Source organism: Sebastes umbrosus, chromosome 11, assembly GCF_015220745.1.
Source record: "Sebastes umbrosus isolate fSebUmb1 chromosome 11, fSebUmb1.pri, whole genome shotgun sequence".
Taxonomy (NCBI): domain Eukaryota; kingdom Metazoa; phylum Chordata; class Actinopteri; order Perciformes; family Sebastidae; genus Sebastes; species Sebastes umbrosus.
In genome coordinates, this window is record NC_051279.1 from 9,141,983 (window position 1) to 9,158,592 (window position 16,610).

At 40.4% G+C, this 16,610-nt stretch overlaps 1 protein-coding gene across 1 annotated transcript in view; it reads left to right on the forward strand.

Annotated features, from left to right (window-relative positions):
* The first annotated feature begins 5,053 nt into the window (after positions 1–5,053).
* Positions 5,054–16,610, forward strand: part of si:ch211-113g11.6 (uncharacterized protein LOC559008 homolog) — a 47,192-nt gene continuing 35,635 nt past the window's right edge. The window contains exons 1-2 of the mRNA XM_037785282.1: positions 5,054–5,560; positions 13,651–13,790. Of these exons, the coding sequence (XP_037641210.1) occupies positions 5,482–5,560; positions 13,651–13,790 (219 nt within the window). The 5' untranslated portion in view covers positions 5,054–5,481. The remainder of the gene's footprint in view (positions 5,561–13,650; positions 13,791–16,610) is intronic.

The following is a 16,610-nucleotide window of genomic DNA, read 5'->3' on the forward strand; positions in this document are numbered from 1 at the left end:
ATAAGCCACTCCCTCCTCATGACTGGCATGCACACACCACCGAGAACATTATGGTCTCTTCGCATCTGCTGTTATGGTAGTTTCAGGATCCTCTGCTGGAGCATTTCTTTACAACACGACATGCATTTTGCATTTACAATGTTGGCATTGGGCTGACACTGTTATCTAGAGTGACAGGGGAATAGGTCTAAATGATTACATGACCTAAATTACAGCAGCTAACAAGAAGGGTGGCAAAGCTGAGGTGCTGGAAAGCTGGAAATAGAATAACAATTAAAAAGCAGGACTACATCTTTGTTTTAGCTCTTGTGTTTTCCCCTAGTAACGACAAGAAAAACTCTACTTCCTAAAATGCCAATTCTTATGCACTGATTTGTTTGAATAGGAGATTAGTGCAGTACTAGACCTAGATCTCTATTCATCCTTACGACCTTTATCATTATTCTGGTCTTGAAAATGTCTCAATCAACCCTCACTGCCCTCACTGTCTCGACTGTCATTTTGCCTGGTTCCGACTCAGCTGGAGTTGACCTGTACTGGACGAAGGTGGTCTCTACAGCCCTTCAGCCAGGAGATGAGCGGTGACGAGAGGTCCTTGAAAAGATGAGAGAGAGGAGGAAAAACCTTTCAAACTGAATTACCGTGACTAAAGTGGACATGACTTTACATGTTAATAGAAAAAAAAACTCATCTCTGTAGGGAGCTTCAAGGGGGGCTTCAGACAGACGGACCGATATTCCTGATTGCACAATAAATACCGGCACTTTGGGGCAGTTTATAACCAGAAAACGAAAACGTTGGATAGATGAACAATGAATAGACCACATTGATTTTCTTAGATATCTACCACTAGTGAGGCAAATAATTTAGTCCTAAACATGATGCCAGAGTAAATGCCATGTTGTTACCATCCTGACTGTCAGACCTGATTCACCTTTCAGTCTAAGCTGAACTCTACTGTACTCAGGCTCAGCTGTGCTTTGAGCTGAATAATGATTTTGATATAAGGGTCTGTTAGTTGAATTAAACCTCTGTACAGTACTTGCATAGACGTGTACATGGAAGCAGTCAGGAAATTGGAGGTGGGTTTTGTTTACTGGCCTTTAGTCGTGGTGCTGGCTAGTTAGGTCGATTTTTCATTAGATATTTGTGCATTTGGATGCTATTTTGGCAGGTAAAACAATGTTGTTTGGGGTGATTTAGTTTATTTCTGGTCAGTAAATGGTAAATGGCTGCATTTATATACACTTAGAATTTGCCCTGTCATACACCTAACCTTAACTAATGAATAAAAATTAACTTTTTCCCAAATAGGGAGACAGCTTTTGTTCCCAATTGGACAAGTCATCCCCAATTTACTGGTTTATAGTCTGAAATGTGTCTGCAGAGGTAATCCTAAATTAGGATCACGTTTACTTGGGTCATTTTTGGGGGCATTGCATTGACTTACATTAATTTCCTGGAGACTTACCCTAACCCTAACCACTACTTGCCCAGTCCTAACCTTAACCTAAACCTAACCTTAACCAATGATCCCAAAATCAGCTTTTCCCCAAATGGGGATACGACTTTTGTCCCCAATTAATTGTCTGAATAGTCTGAAATGTGTCCCAAAAGGTAGCCTAAGTTAGGAACACACACACACACACACACACACACACACACACACACGCCCACATTAAGATACCAAGCAATGTGCTGGCTTTACCATTGTGAGCAATTTGCGGTTCAGTTTCTTTCCTAAGGACACTTTGACATGTAGATCGATCCGCCAACTCTAGAAGCTCCTGAGCCACAGCTGCCCCAGGTTAGTATTTTGGCCATGCCCACTCTGAAGTTTATTTCTTTATATACTAACTGAGAAAATAACATTGCTACAGTTCAGTCATTATTAACTGATCCTGCGAGGTTGGTAAATACCATTATTTTTGTGCCATGTCCTGGTTTCCACTGTAGGCTGTAACACAATTGGAAATGTTGACCTGTTGGTTACACTACATAAAAATAATCAGATAATCACCAAAAATAGGTTTAATCCTCGTTGAAGATTTTGTTTATCTATACGGTAACTTTTGTTTTTAAAGCCCTGCAGGCTAAATTAACTAATCAGTGACTTGTGTCTGTTTGTATTATTGATTTTTATACATCACTTCATCAGTGTAAAACAGAAAGAGCAAAAATATTATATAATTTATATTGTTGCATCTGTGTTGAACATGAAATCATTTTATATTCCCAGTGTCACCCTGCAGTCCTCTGGTTTGTATTGATAATTACCAGCAAGCGGTGCCAGACCTACTAATTTAAGGGATCCATTACAGTTAACAAGCACACACCAATTTGCATCAATTAGCTCCAAGTGTTTTGTAAGTAAATCGAAGTCAGGAATGATCCGCTTGTGATGCCTCTAGCCTGATTGGATTTGGATAAAAGAGGAAAGTCTTAAATTAATTACTAAGAGGAAGACAATGCCTGCATTTATCCACTTGCAGGTTTAAATTGCAACCTAGGAATATCCGACCTTTTTTCAATCATGATGTATTATGTTTTCATTCAACTTCATTGTTGTTGTTTTTTCTCCTGGGTAGTGTTACTGAACTTATTCTGTTAGTTTTGAGATGAGTTATAGGCCTCATCTTTTTTTTTTTTTTTAAAAAAGGCTGCACAGCATTAGAAAACAATGTTAGATTAAGTTGATGTTTTCCCACTGTTATTCCCTAAATAAAAACAAACTGTAAATCAAATTGAGAGTTAAACATTTTTTTTGATTTTGGAGGTGAGGTGATTGTTTGAATTTGTATCACAGACTTTTGCCTTCGATCATTATAAACAACAAAAAAGGTTGAATGATGATGATTCCTGCACTGGATGCAAACTACTGCATCAAGTCATCTTCCTCTCTTTCTCCTGAAATTCTAACCTTACAGGGAAAGAGCACACCAGGTGATCTCACCATAAAACCTCCTACCAGAGACAGTCCGCTGCTGAAAGAGACAGAAGACTGCTGTTGTAATGATTTAGGAGGCACGATCAGTGATGAAACAAAGACGGAAAATCTTGCTTTTGCTGCCATCTAGTGCTTCAGACGTTCCCTCTCCAGCATTACACCGACTGCATGATACAAAATGACATCACTGTTGAGTGAGAGTGAGGTCATGTGCAACAGATTTTAGAGGCTTCATCATCATTTAGGATAAGGCTGAGGTTAAACCCAATAATGCAAGGCGAGTAGAAAGAGAGGAAGAAGGTTAATGCTGTGACTAAGAACATCTAACTAATATTTATTAACTGAAATCTAGCTCAGCTTCCACATTCAAACTAACCATATACATGTGGCCTACTTATCTGTTGTAGTAAAACACTTACCTGGCTGCTAAGCACCTATCTATGCTAAAATCACCCAATTAACTTGGGTACAGAATCTCTTTTTTAAAGCTTTTATAACATGCATGATTGAGGTTAAATGTGTGTGATGTAATGAGTAAACAACTGAATCCCTGTAGAGTTTGCTCTTGTAAGCAAGGGGTTACAACCCTGACTGAACCTAAAGGTGCTGATTCAAGGGGCAACATTGAGAGAAGATTAATTAGGCATTTGAAGTATATGAAAAAAGGGAAATTGCCCCCCTAGTGGGTGCATTTTTACAGGTTTGTTCCTAAGGACCCACCTCTGTGTGGCATATAGCGCTTTCTGAATTAAGGAAATACTGCAAATGTCTCCTTCGTTTTTTCAAAATAGCCTCATGCTGATTTCTCCCTGTAAGAATCACATTGCTCCCAAATTCCCCATAGAAACTCAGATGGTGCCTATAACGCAGAGAGCAATCTCCTGGAAATGGAAGCATCTGTTTGATTGTTTCCACTAACAAGCATTCACCATTTTGGAGTGGTTACATTTTTTTTTTTTTTTTTAAATTTGAGTCAATTAACTTCACAAATGCAAAAGCAGCAGAGCCAAACTGCTGATTCATTCCTATTCCGGCACTCAGGCAGTATTGACACATATTGATTAGACATTACAGTAGAAACAGTTGCTGAGGCAATATCATTATTGGTTGCTGGTGTTAGAGCTTGTGTGCAAACACAAAATGAGCCCTGAGAATATAGGATCATATATCATGTCAGAATTGCAAGTGAAATTAAGAAAATGTAGTTGTCCTGCATATGCATGTAAGAATTGTAATGGAAATTCTGTCAATATTACAAGATGAGTCCTACTGAACGTTGAAATAAAGATCTCAAACAGATGAAATGTCTTTGTTGTATTTTATTCTTGCAAGAAAAGGCACTGGTTATACAGAGTCACACAAAGTCTGCAGAAGAGATGAACTGCAGGAGATTATTACAATGGGATTATATCGAAATCTACAACAGGGACTGTGAGAAAAGGAGTTGTTTTACTCAGACAGTGTCCCAGTAAAAGTCAACACTCAGTACTTTCCCACTACATGAGATGAAGAACACACAGACAGTGACTTTCCACTGTTGCATAAAGAGACATCATTACATGCAATGTCATTTTCCATTACAGGATGCGTAATTGTCTATGTTGTTATGATTTGGGGTTTTAGTAGAAAATATGACATTAAATATTGTAAAAAAAAAAAAAAGCTGGAACCTGGACAAGAAAAATTATGAGATCCTCAGTGTGTACACGGATGTAAAATGAAATTGAATAAAAACAAGATGATTATAAAACATCTGTGGACATCATCTTTCACTATCAGCAACAGGTATGTATTGACACATATTGATTAGACATTACAGTAGAAGCAGTTGCTGAGGCAATGTCATTATTGGCTGTTGGTGTTGGAGCTTGTGTGCAAACACAAAATGAGCCCTGAGAGTATAGGATCATATATCATGTCAGAATTGCAAGTGAAATTAGGAAATGTAGTCGTCCTGCATAATGCATAAGGATTGTCTATGTTGTTATGATTTTGGGTTTCAGTAGAAAATATGACATAAAATAATGTAAAAAAAAAAAAAGCTGGAACCTGGAAGAGAAAATGATGAGATCCTCAGTGTATACACAAAAAACAAGATGAGTGACATGATTATAAAATATCTGTGGACATCATCGTTCACTATCAGCAACAGGTATGACGCCTAACGCGCGCCTGTCATTATAAACCCAAAGTGAGGTGTTTTGTAGGCATTTTTTTTGCAATCCCACTTCTCATTCCCTGCGTCCCTGCTGAGAGGCTCCACTCCTCTCTCTCTCTCTCTCTGCCTTTTGTTTCCGAGGTGGAGCCTGACACCCCGACTTCTCCAAACTGAACCGCCGGGCGAAGCAGACGGACCAGATAGGAGAGGAGGACCAGGACCAGCAGTCAGTCGGTGTGGATCAGATCTGATCTGGGACGCAGCAGCAGCAGATCGAGGAGGGACCAGAGAAGACGGCTGCAAAGGAAGAAGAAGAGGGATTTAGTGGAGCGTCTTTTTACTAACCGGCTACACACGGAAGAGCTTCAAGAAGAAGATGAATTCTTTCATCCTGCTGTCGCTTTGTGCAACGATTATCGCCGGGAAGTCACCTCGGCTGAAATTTATTCTGCACGGTAAGGCAGCTGTCTTTTTCTGGATCTGCTTTTTTTTTTACCACAAGTCATCCAGCTTATTATTCATTATTTTATCAATTCATCTAATGTGTATGGTAGGTAATGAATCAATTAATGGATGGATGGATGAACAGAGTTTAGTCACAAGGTGATGTAGCCAGTCGTTTTCCAGTTCTCCTCATCAACCCATGGTGTTTTGCCCTTCCTTTGCAAAAGATGGACAAAACAGCACCAGTAATACTGGCAGGTCTACCTCTGGATGGATTAATCTCTTAAAACACTGCCCTCCCCCCCACTGACCGAGTAGTAAATTACGCGCTCCACCATCCAGGCCACGCACACACTGTTCACACTAGGCTATAACAGGATGAACATCTGGAGGGAAAAAAAAAACCTCATTATGCTGTTATCATCTCAATGTTAACAACAGATCATGTGCAGAATATGACTTTTGTTTCTATTCAATTTCCAGGTTGAATTGTGTGCACACTGGCACTGTTGGCAAATCTGAATGATTTGGATCTGATTTGTGCAACTTGTGGCTTTTTCTGTTGGTCTTTTTTGGAAAACTTATGTATTCGCTTTATTTCAGTGCAAGCTCACTACATGCTCGTCTTGTAAATGGTTGCATCAGTTAAGAGGCATCTGTAGGCTTTAATTGGCTGCCGTCCCTCCATGGATAGGCTCACCTCCAGGCGCACTGGAATAAAAACCAGAGGCACTTAAAAAACAACCTATCCCCTTCTACCTTCTGGAGTAACATGGCGCCTCGTTCGCCCCTCAACACACTGCTATACCCTGCTGTAAACACCCGCATGCCACCGCTCGTTACTGTGAAATATGACTCTTTGGAGGTTGACACAGTCACTTGCAGAGCGTCCTTGCAGAGCTGCAATGCGGGCAGACACGAGCAGCTGCTTCTTCACACTGCAGCAGCAGAGGAGTCCAGCTCCAGGAAAGAGAGAGGGTTGCTGTATAGGGTACATATACATGCATTATGTACATTTACAAATATACAGACATGGAAAAAAAAAGGGGGTTGAAAGGAAGGGAGGAGGAGGGCATTGAATGGAAAATTCCAAGCCGACTCCTAGTTATCTATTCCACTCACGCCTTTTTACACCTAACACACACACACACACTCCTCTAATGTATTCAGCAATCAGTATAGAGATGGGGGGTTGTGTGTCAAGTTATCTGTATCTGTATCCCTCCCCCTCCCTGCAGGATGAGCACAGTACAAAACGCACAAGATGACGGCCCTTGGACGTGCAAGTCATATCAATCAAACTCGTTGTTATGCAATTGCAGTTTGAGCTATAAATGCCTGTCTTTAGGGGCATACACACACGCGCACACGCACACACACACAGGTAGAAAACTGTCAAAAGGGAATCCATCAAAAGGTGCAGTTTTGAGCCTGGAGTGCAAAACCTTCCCAAGAAGAAGAAGAAGCTGGAGCTGTTTTAGTCAGAGCTGGAGCTGTTTCAGCACCATGGACAGCTCCGAGGTCCTCAGAAGGCACAGGGTCCCCACAGAGCACGTTTAGTGCCAAATGAGGACATTAATGTGTACCTTCAAGGAACTTTTTCCAGGGCTATACAACAGAGATTTATGTGAAATAGGGTTTAGTGTTAAGGGGTTAAAGTTAGACATGCTGTGATGGCTGAGGTTACTGTATAGTTGATGCATTAAATTGCATTCATTTGGCAGACACATCTGTCCAAAGCTATTAAGATAATTGCATTGAACCTCAGTAGAAACAATATGTCATCGTAAGTGCATCCCTCCCAAAAAACAACTTAGAGCATACTAGTACAATACATTCTACCTTCCTGAAGGTTTTCATTTTCAACTGGTTAGACAGAATATTACTCCTCTCAGTCTACTACAATGCAGTTTAGCAACACCAAACTGCAGCCTCCAAAACGCCATCAACACCTAAAACAGTCAACGAAATGTGATTCTAATCTTAATGAAGGTAGGATTTATTGCAGGTCTGGTCCAATTAGACTGCAGTTGTCTTAGCCAGGTGTACTTAAACTGGAAACTGAGTGTAGGCCTACAGCCTGTATATGTGAATTAACAACATGGTCTCACTCAAAGGGCGTATAAACACCACGACATTACACAGACATTCTGTGTGTCATGATTACGCATTTTAGTCTTTTCACGTTATTTGTACGTTGTTTTTTGCATGTCATGCAAATGTCCACAGTTAGGTTTAAGCAAGAAAACCACTAACTTAGGTTCAGGCAAGAAATACACTTAGTCAGGGTTAGGGAAAACATCCTTGTTGGGCTTAAAATAAGTAAGTAAACTAAGTAAAACGCGTAAAGAAACAATTAGCCCAACTACAGAAGATGCGCCACAAACGTCAATAAAAAACATGGGACAAACGTTACTAACGTAATTTACAAAACAAATCACTGGTCTCGAAAATGGGTCTTCTTGCTCTTTATACTACGTCACTAACTCTTGCTGTAGCATTTACTGCATTTGCAGAAGCATTTACATTGCAATCAGGACAGGATACATGCACACAAATGGCACGTGGAAATCGTACTCATTGCACGCTAAACGCCTTGGGCATTATAGTAGCACTTATACACCTTTTCGTTCAAACGGGCTGGAATTAAACTGTCATCAGGACATGAATTAGGCACATGCCAAAACGAACAAATGATAATGTGTGTGTATTTGGAATGTTTCCCATTCACATTACTCATAGACATTTCAGTCAATCATAACATACAAAATATTGATTAGCACAGGTTTGATCAAAATAATAACACAAATAATGGTTAATATTTATAGATGCATGAGTGTGTGTGTAAAGTATGTTTGTTCAGGTATGAAAATATGAGAGAGGTTAGTCAAAGCGGGATGTTTTGTGTTTCTCCTTACTTCTTTAAAGGACTGATTAGGATTATGTAGTGAATAGGGTGAGACAAAATGTATCTGCCTTACTTTACTGTACATTATGTGCACTCACCTTCTTTTGAATAGGTGTGCTTGAGAGTGACAAGGATATCAGAGAGAAGCAAAGCAGGACAAACACAAGAAGAGGATCTAAATCAGAGTCATAAAAGAGGAGAAAGAGGAGAGACATGGAGACAAACAGAAAGAAAGAGACAGAGAGCGTGAGTGAAGCACTGAAAGAGAGACAGCTCATCTCAAGACTTTGACATCTACGGCTACTCCCTGAATATCAAAACATTTTGCCAAAGTTCAGGCATTGGTCGTGTTGACCTTCTCTGCATTTGGAGGCCTGAACACCTCAACGCCTTATTGAACCATGAGCCTGATAGATTTTCTTGTCAAGTTCATAATGGAGGACCTTGAGGTCCATCTACAAAACAACTTTGCAGTGAAAGACTCCATGGAAATAAAATAGTAGCCATTATATCATGCCAGAACAGGAACACTTCAAAAGCTTCCAGATCAAAACCCCTTTGACTTTGCCTCTGCTGTATTTTCAATATCCAGAATGCTTTATTCATGTACAAGTGGAAACTATTCCCAAAAAATAATATCTACGCTTTACTACTCTTTAATTAGCACATTTCTTACTGCGATTAGGGATTTGATTCTTTAAAAGTGACTCACTAATTCGAACGTGTTTTAACTTCGTTCAAGGATTACATGCTCCTCTAAGGGGAAGGGAATGAAGCCATTTTTTGAAAAACAAGCTAAAAAACAAGGCTCTTTTTTTCTTGTTTCCTGAAAAGCTGACCTTTCGAAAATTCACCCATCAGCAACGATTAAATGTCCAAGGAAAAAAAAGAAAAAGATTCATGCTCACAGTTAGTGCGAAAGAGAAGTTAGTCATTCAAATTACATCCAGAATGTGACATTTCCAACATGTTCTCGCTCCCCACCCTCTAGTGTAACTTTTGGACGTGTCACTTTCCGCTCATTACATGCATGGTCTTTTTTCAAAACAAACTTCCGTGTTCAGGAAACATATAATTTCCGCTCATTACATGCATACAGTCTCTTTTAAAATAAAACTTCCAATGTAGGTTTACTTAATTTTTAGATTTACCTCAGTGAGCTACCTCTGAGAAGTGAAGCCAATGCTGAATTGCCTTAAACTTGCATTATTTCTAATAGCCCGCAGGGGGCGACTCCTCTGGTTGCAAAATAAATCAGATTGTATAAACGTCTATGAGAAAATGACCCTACTTCTCACTTGATTAATTACCTCAGTAAACATGAGTTTATGGTCTCAATCACTAGTTTCAAGTCTTCTTCAATACAGCATGATGTTCATTTAGTAGATTATGGTCCCATTTAAAGTTAAATAGACCATAAAGCGGGGTATGCTTTAGGTAGTGGCTACCTTGTGATTGGCAGGTCGCCACCACAGCATTGTCCAGTCTGGGAGTTGTCCGTGTTTTCGTCTTAAAACTTTAACCCTTTCACAGTGTGTTTTCTGTTCATGAAAGTTAATTGTAACCTTTTGGTCACCTGAAAATGTCTTATTCAGCTTCGGTTGTATTTAGCTCCACCCTCTTGTGTCATTTCTGGTTGCAAAAAAACTAAATGGCGATGGCCAAATAGCAAGAGGGCAACTGTAAAAAAATGCCAAACTCAAGGCTTTAAAACAGCAGTCCACAATGGGTAACGTCACGGTGACTACATCAACTTCTTATATACAGTCTATGGTTTACCTGCACAACAAAACTACTTGTTTAGGTCTAGGCAACAAAACTACTCGGTTAGGTTTAGGAAAGGATTGTTGATTGAATTAAAACCAGTAAGCTTACGTTTGTTATGTAAAATCACTACACGTAACGTCACTGCCCCAAGCGAGGGAGTTCAAGTATCTCAGGGTCTTGTTCACGAGTGAAGGTAAAATCGAGTGGGAGATTGGCAGGCAATACGGTGCAGCATCAACAGTTATGCGGGCGCTGTATCGGACCATTGTGGTGAAGAGGGAGCTGAGCCTGAGGGCAAAAGCTCTCAATTTACCAGTCTATCATACCAGTTCCAACCCTCACCCATGGTCATGAGCTTTGGGTAGTGACCGAAAGAATGAGATCTCTGATATAAGCAGTCAAGTTTCCTTCGTAGGGTGGCTGGGCTCAGCCTTAGAGATAAGGTGAGGAGCTCAGACATCAGGAGGGAGGTGAGCGGAGTAGAGTCGCTGCACCTTCGTGTCGAAAGGGGCCAGCTGAGGTCGTTCGGACATCTGATCAGGATGCCTCCTTGATGCCTCCCTTTGGAGGGTCACAATCTTGCCCCAGATAAGTGGAAGAACATAGATGGATGAATGTACTACACGTAACTGCCGTTAGTAAAGTATGGTAGTTATAGTCAGCGTTGACTGGGTTAGACACAAACAGCGGCCTCCTAGGTGAAAGTCCTGTGTTTGTTGGACCCGTTCAACCTCCCCTCCCTCCCACCCTACCCGTACATTCTCACTCTTTATACTGCGTCAGCTCCTCTGACCGTCTAACAGTCACACAGATGGGTTTACATTGAAGTTACCCGAAAGCCCAGTGCTTCCCGAACAGACGCTAAATTGTACTTCATGCGTCAGTATGAGACGCCTACGGGCAGTGATCAAACTGCAGTATTTGACGAGTTGGGAGTGAGAACGGGTTGTCATTCCAGTTGTATATGTGTCACCCTTTTGAAGATGTGTTAAGAAAGACATGGAATAAGACACTGTGAAAAGGACTGTACATTCTGTTCCTCGTGAGTGTTCTTAGTTGCTTAAAAGAACTGGGACAGCATCTCTGACAGTCAAGCACTTTGTCCAAGTGTTTGAGCTGCTATTGCTTAGGTGGTACTATAAAGGTACCCTGTGGAGTTTTCTTGTAAACAAACAAGAGTTTGTTTGTGTGTTGCATTCAGTGTTGCTCACCTAAACACATTGCGGTTGTCATTATTGTGTTTGAGCCTCGAGGCAGAAATCTTGAATGCATTTTCCTTCCTCCTAAAATATGTGTCTAGCTACTTGCTCGCAGTCTTCTTCTTACTACTACCTGTAGATCAGTAAAATGGTGTCAATCCGTTGTCAGGAATGTGTATCACATCACCTTTGTGCATGTGCGTCCAGAGTGTGCACAAGAACAAATTAAATGGGGACCCACTCATGACTCACTCAAAACATTGCTCCCTAGTGCTACCAATGGTCAAACACTCCACAGAGTACCCTTAATAGGATGCTTTGCTAGGCATCCTCTGGTTAACATGAGCCAAGGTCTGTTACACTGTGATAGCCTCAACACAAATGATACAATGACTTTAAAACTTGAAATGTAAATTGAATGTAAATTGAGACAGGTTGGATTAAGATATTAATAAGACACTAGTTTGTCCACATGGAAGGTCAGGATTGGAGAAAGGGTTTTTGCTTTGGCTAAGAGCCAATATATATCTGTTGGTATACTTTGCGAGCTACAGTGTTCCTCAATGACAGTAAAAATAATATACTGTATATGTTTTTACCTAAGCCATCAGCCACATTGGCCTTCCTCGTGCATCCTTTACTTCCTTGTGAAGTGCAAGCATCATCAATTAGATTCCAGCCAATCAGAGGGGCCACTGTTTCCATAGAAACTTAGTTGGTTGGCTAGCAACCTGTACCAGTGATCACCACCACTTCATCCTGGCTTTGCTGTCAGACTGGATGTCTTTCTTTTATTTCAGGGATGAGAAGAAATCATTACAAATACATTGTAACCAATAACCATGACTGTATAATCACGTCTTGTCATTATTAGTGTAGCTATTTATATGGAGACACAACGAGCAAAATGCATCATTAGTTTGGAATTAAATTTTGAACTCAGGATGTATTTCTGTTGAAGATGAAAGGGAAAAATGAAAGCTTGTTTTCTGCTACTCAGATTTGATACAGCATTATTATTTTTTTCTATTCTATGTTGTCAGAAGCTCTAACAGGTGGCTGGTTGGTTTGCTTCAAAGCTTTTAAGCTTTTCATACTGGAATTTTCTGAAATGTCTCTTTACAAAATAAATGGGGAAATGTCCAGGAGCAAATGAAAGAAAAAAGGCTGGCAGGCCTATATGAAAGGACCTGAAACTTTGAAGTTTAATAAACCCATCTTTGAATTATGTAGCATTCAATATTAGACATGGCAGGTTTTTGGAGAACTCTTTTATATCTTCAAGATGACTTTTAGTACATATTCTGCATGTAACCACATCTTTTAAATAGATGCAGAGATTTGAATCTATTTTAAATGCAGACACAGTTGGAGTAAGTGTGAGTCTGATTGGATGGGTGAATCAGAAATGCCAAAGTGCACTTCTGAGACTTCTGGAGGTGTCCTGAGAGTAATTCAACCAAGCATATGTGATGGTGTTCGCCCACATGATTATTTCAGTGATATTTATGCTCCCACCAAATGCCCTTTTCGTCTAACACCCAAGCCTAAGACTCATGGTTTAATCTAAAGGGCAGCAACATGGGATCGAGTGTTTTGGTAAATCAAACCTGTTCATATCTAGGAGTCCTTGAGCTAGCTCCTATATTGACGCCAGATTAAATGTAGATTAAAATCCAGAGGTTTGGCTCTTTGCCATCAGGGCTTCGAGACTTTGATTCGACCTGCCTGAGGAGCTTAGCCCGGATAAATCTGGATCATCTTTTTAAATAACTTCCTGAAACTCAATTTTGCTTTCATGCATTGACCCTTTGTTATTGTGTTTGACCTCTACTTTATGAATCTTTTTTATTACCGTACCTTGTTTTTCTTTTTTTTTTACTTGAGCTGTCAATCAGCTGATTTGATTGATTTCCTATCATTTGGAAATTGCTTTTTAACCGTGATTGGAAAAATGCTGTATATATTCTTCTTCCCTCATTCTTCATTAGTCACAGCAGAAGTAGTGTTAAGTTATTGAAATCCAAAATGGTTGCTGTTGTTGTTTTTTTGTCTTGTTTTTAGAATTAATTTAATTGAGTTTGGTTCATTTATATTAACTTTATTACCAAAGGGCACATTTGCATTGCACAAACTGAAAAAATTTGACAATTAAAACAACAATGTACTCAAGGAAAGCGCCTGTCTGCCAGCTCATCTCTCTAATATACTTTGTTATGATCCACAGAGCCCTCCAGGTTCCACTTCAACAAACCTGAGAACTACATCAGCATGTACCACCAGGAAGGGAGCGACACGCTGTACGTGGGCGGCCAGGCGATGGTCTATGTGTTGACGTTCAACAACAGAGGGGTCCGCGACCTGCAGGTATACTTTACTTTTAGCTGCGTTTGCTGTCTTGTACGCCTTACGCTCTGCTTTGGGGGAGTTTAATCTCTCAGCTCCAGACTGTCTTCTGTAATGGGCAACCACTCCTACTGCCGATTAGAGGAGTTATAAAAGATCAGTTGCCAACCAGTTGAAATATTAACTACTGTCTTTAAATCAGTCCACTTCAAAAAACACTTTGGCAACCAACCAGTGTTTGGAGGTGCTGATCCTACATAAATCTTAAGGTAAAATAGGCAGCAGGGACCTAAAGGTTGAGTTAAAGGCTATTTTCCCTTATGTTGTTCTGATTAAACCTCCCCTCAGGTCTGCTTGGGCATGTACAGTGTGTGTTTGATTGACATCTCCAAAAGTAAGGAAATCATTGCAGCACAATGTCAGGCAAGGCAAGGCAACACTGAAACTCTCATAACAAAATCAAGGATCCAACAAAGACTGAACTGAAAACAAGGACTTAAATACAAACTGATCTGATGAGAGGATGAAGTTCAGGTGGAGAGATGTGCGGAGAAACTCAGGTGAGGGGAATGAGGTGATTAGGCTGAGGAATGGGCAGGAAGCTGATTGGCAGGGGAAAAACACTGGGAACAAGAAAGGAGCTGATTGCCTGGGAAGAACTAACGAGGCTGATTCAGAGGAAGTGTGTAGATGGGCAAAGGAGGGGAGAGCCAGTACAGGAACACAGGAGGAAAAACAAAGTACAGGAAACCCAAAACAAAGAAAAATACTCAGTCCAGTCTACAAAATGTCTGAGGGCATCTGGACACAGTGCCAGACTATGACACACAACTAGCTTTAACGAAACATACTGTAACTTTTTACTAGGGCTGTCAAAGTTAACACGATAATAACGTGTTAATGCAAAATCATGTTAACGCCACAAATTTCTTTAATGCATTAACGCATCTTGCATTTATTTTGGTTGTAGCGGGCTCAGTTTTAAAGCTAGATTGAAGATGCTGGTATGATATGTATATGTATATGATATAACTAGAAACTGGAAGAAATCCATTAGCAACCATGTCATACTAGCTTGTTGCAAAGGAGGTGAAATAACACTCCAAATTTAGGCTAAACTTTGGCGAGCAAAAACTGGCATGGGCATTTTTAAAGGGGTCCCTTGACCTCTGACCTCAAAATATGTGAATTAAATTGGGTTCTATGGGTACCCACGAGTCTCGCCTTTACAGACATGCCCACTTTATGATAATCACATGCAGTTTGGGGGCAAGTCATAGTCAAGTCAGCACACTGACACACTGACAGCTGTTGTTGCCTGTTGGGCTGCAGTTTGCGATGTTATGATTTGAGCATATTTTCTATGCTAAATGCAGTAATCACGATCAACTTTGGACAATCATGTGATTGCGATTAAATATTTTAATAGATTGACAGCCCTACTTTTAACTTTTCAGTTTGTGTATGGATGAAACAAACAAGCTATGTGTTGGTTGGTGTGTTTTTGAACTTTGGAGAGAGCCAGGCTAGCTGTTTCCCCTGCTCCCAGGTTTAGGGTTATTACAAACCCTGTTTGCCAGACTGCTGGAGGACAACAAATATAGGTGCCCTCCTGCTGTGAGGGTGACCCAGTGAGCCAGAGAGGGTAGAAGAGAGAGATGAGACTGCTGGCCTGCCGCTGACCCATTTCAGCAGCTGAGGGCAGAGGAAGTTTGGTCATGCATACATTAATGAAGTTACACATATCCCTCCCTGTGAGGAAAGAAAACATCATTCACTGAGCTAATAATGTCAACATAAGCTCAAAATTACACAGTGCGTGGGTTGCAGTGTCAGCACTGACTAGCCTGACAAATCGAAGAGACTGTAAGCTTGATGTTTCATCCAAACATGACTATGCCCAATTTTTCAGAATGATTGCAGACTCAGAGTTGGGTTTCCCTCAGTGGAGACAAAAAGACAGGTGGAAAAACAGCGATTCGCTGATGTGTTTGGCATTGAAGGACTATTCTGATGGTGTGTTTATCTCATTCACACACTTAAGTGACAGGATGTCAGGAGTTATTTCCAGTGCAGGTTAGTTCAGTGAAGCATGATGGTAGAAAAATAACAATTTTCAATTCTCAAAAACAGCAGCAGTAGACATCAGCCACACAGCATGGGAGAGTGAGGGATTCTTTTGTGAGATTCAACAATTGTAGTAGGAAACACTTATTATTAAAAGGTCACTAAACTCAGTTATCTATTTTGCAATGGAGAAACAATGCGTGTTTGACTGAGGGGCACCACGCTCAGTAGTTTTCTCACAAGGATAAGTTCATTCTGCCTTGTCATTCCTCTTTCTATCTATTGGTCTCTCCACATACATGTACTGAGAACATATAAGAAGTGGACATAGTCACCGTCAAAGAGTATAGAAACAAAGACTCGAAACCCTGGTGCTTTTTGACAACAGCCATTTTGGACTGAAAATGCCAACGAGTTTGTGGCGATGGATGTAAAAAGAGACGTCTTTAAATCAGAGGAGAATTTTTCTTTTTCGAGGTAAATCGACTTCCCAGTAGAAACACTTAAATAGCCCTCATTTAAATCATTATGTCCTAAAAGTTATAAAATTCACTAATTGCTGATTCCAGAGTTTAGTCCTATATGACATATCGGGTTCTGCCGGCTTCCTGCTAGCTGCATGCGACTGTAATAACGGACATATTGGCTGTAATTCATCACTTTTATCATCTTATAATACACCCATGGGCTGTATGCTGTAAGGTTGTACCGTGGTGGATGTAGTAACATCTCTGTTCCCAAACAACCGGCTATTGGCCAGTAGCTAGTAGTGCT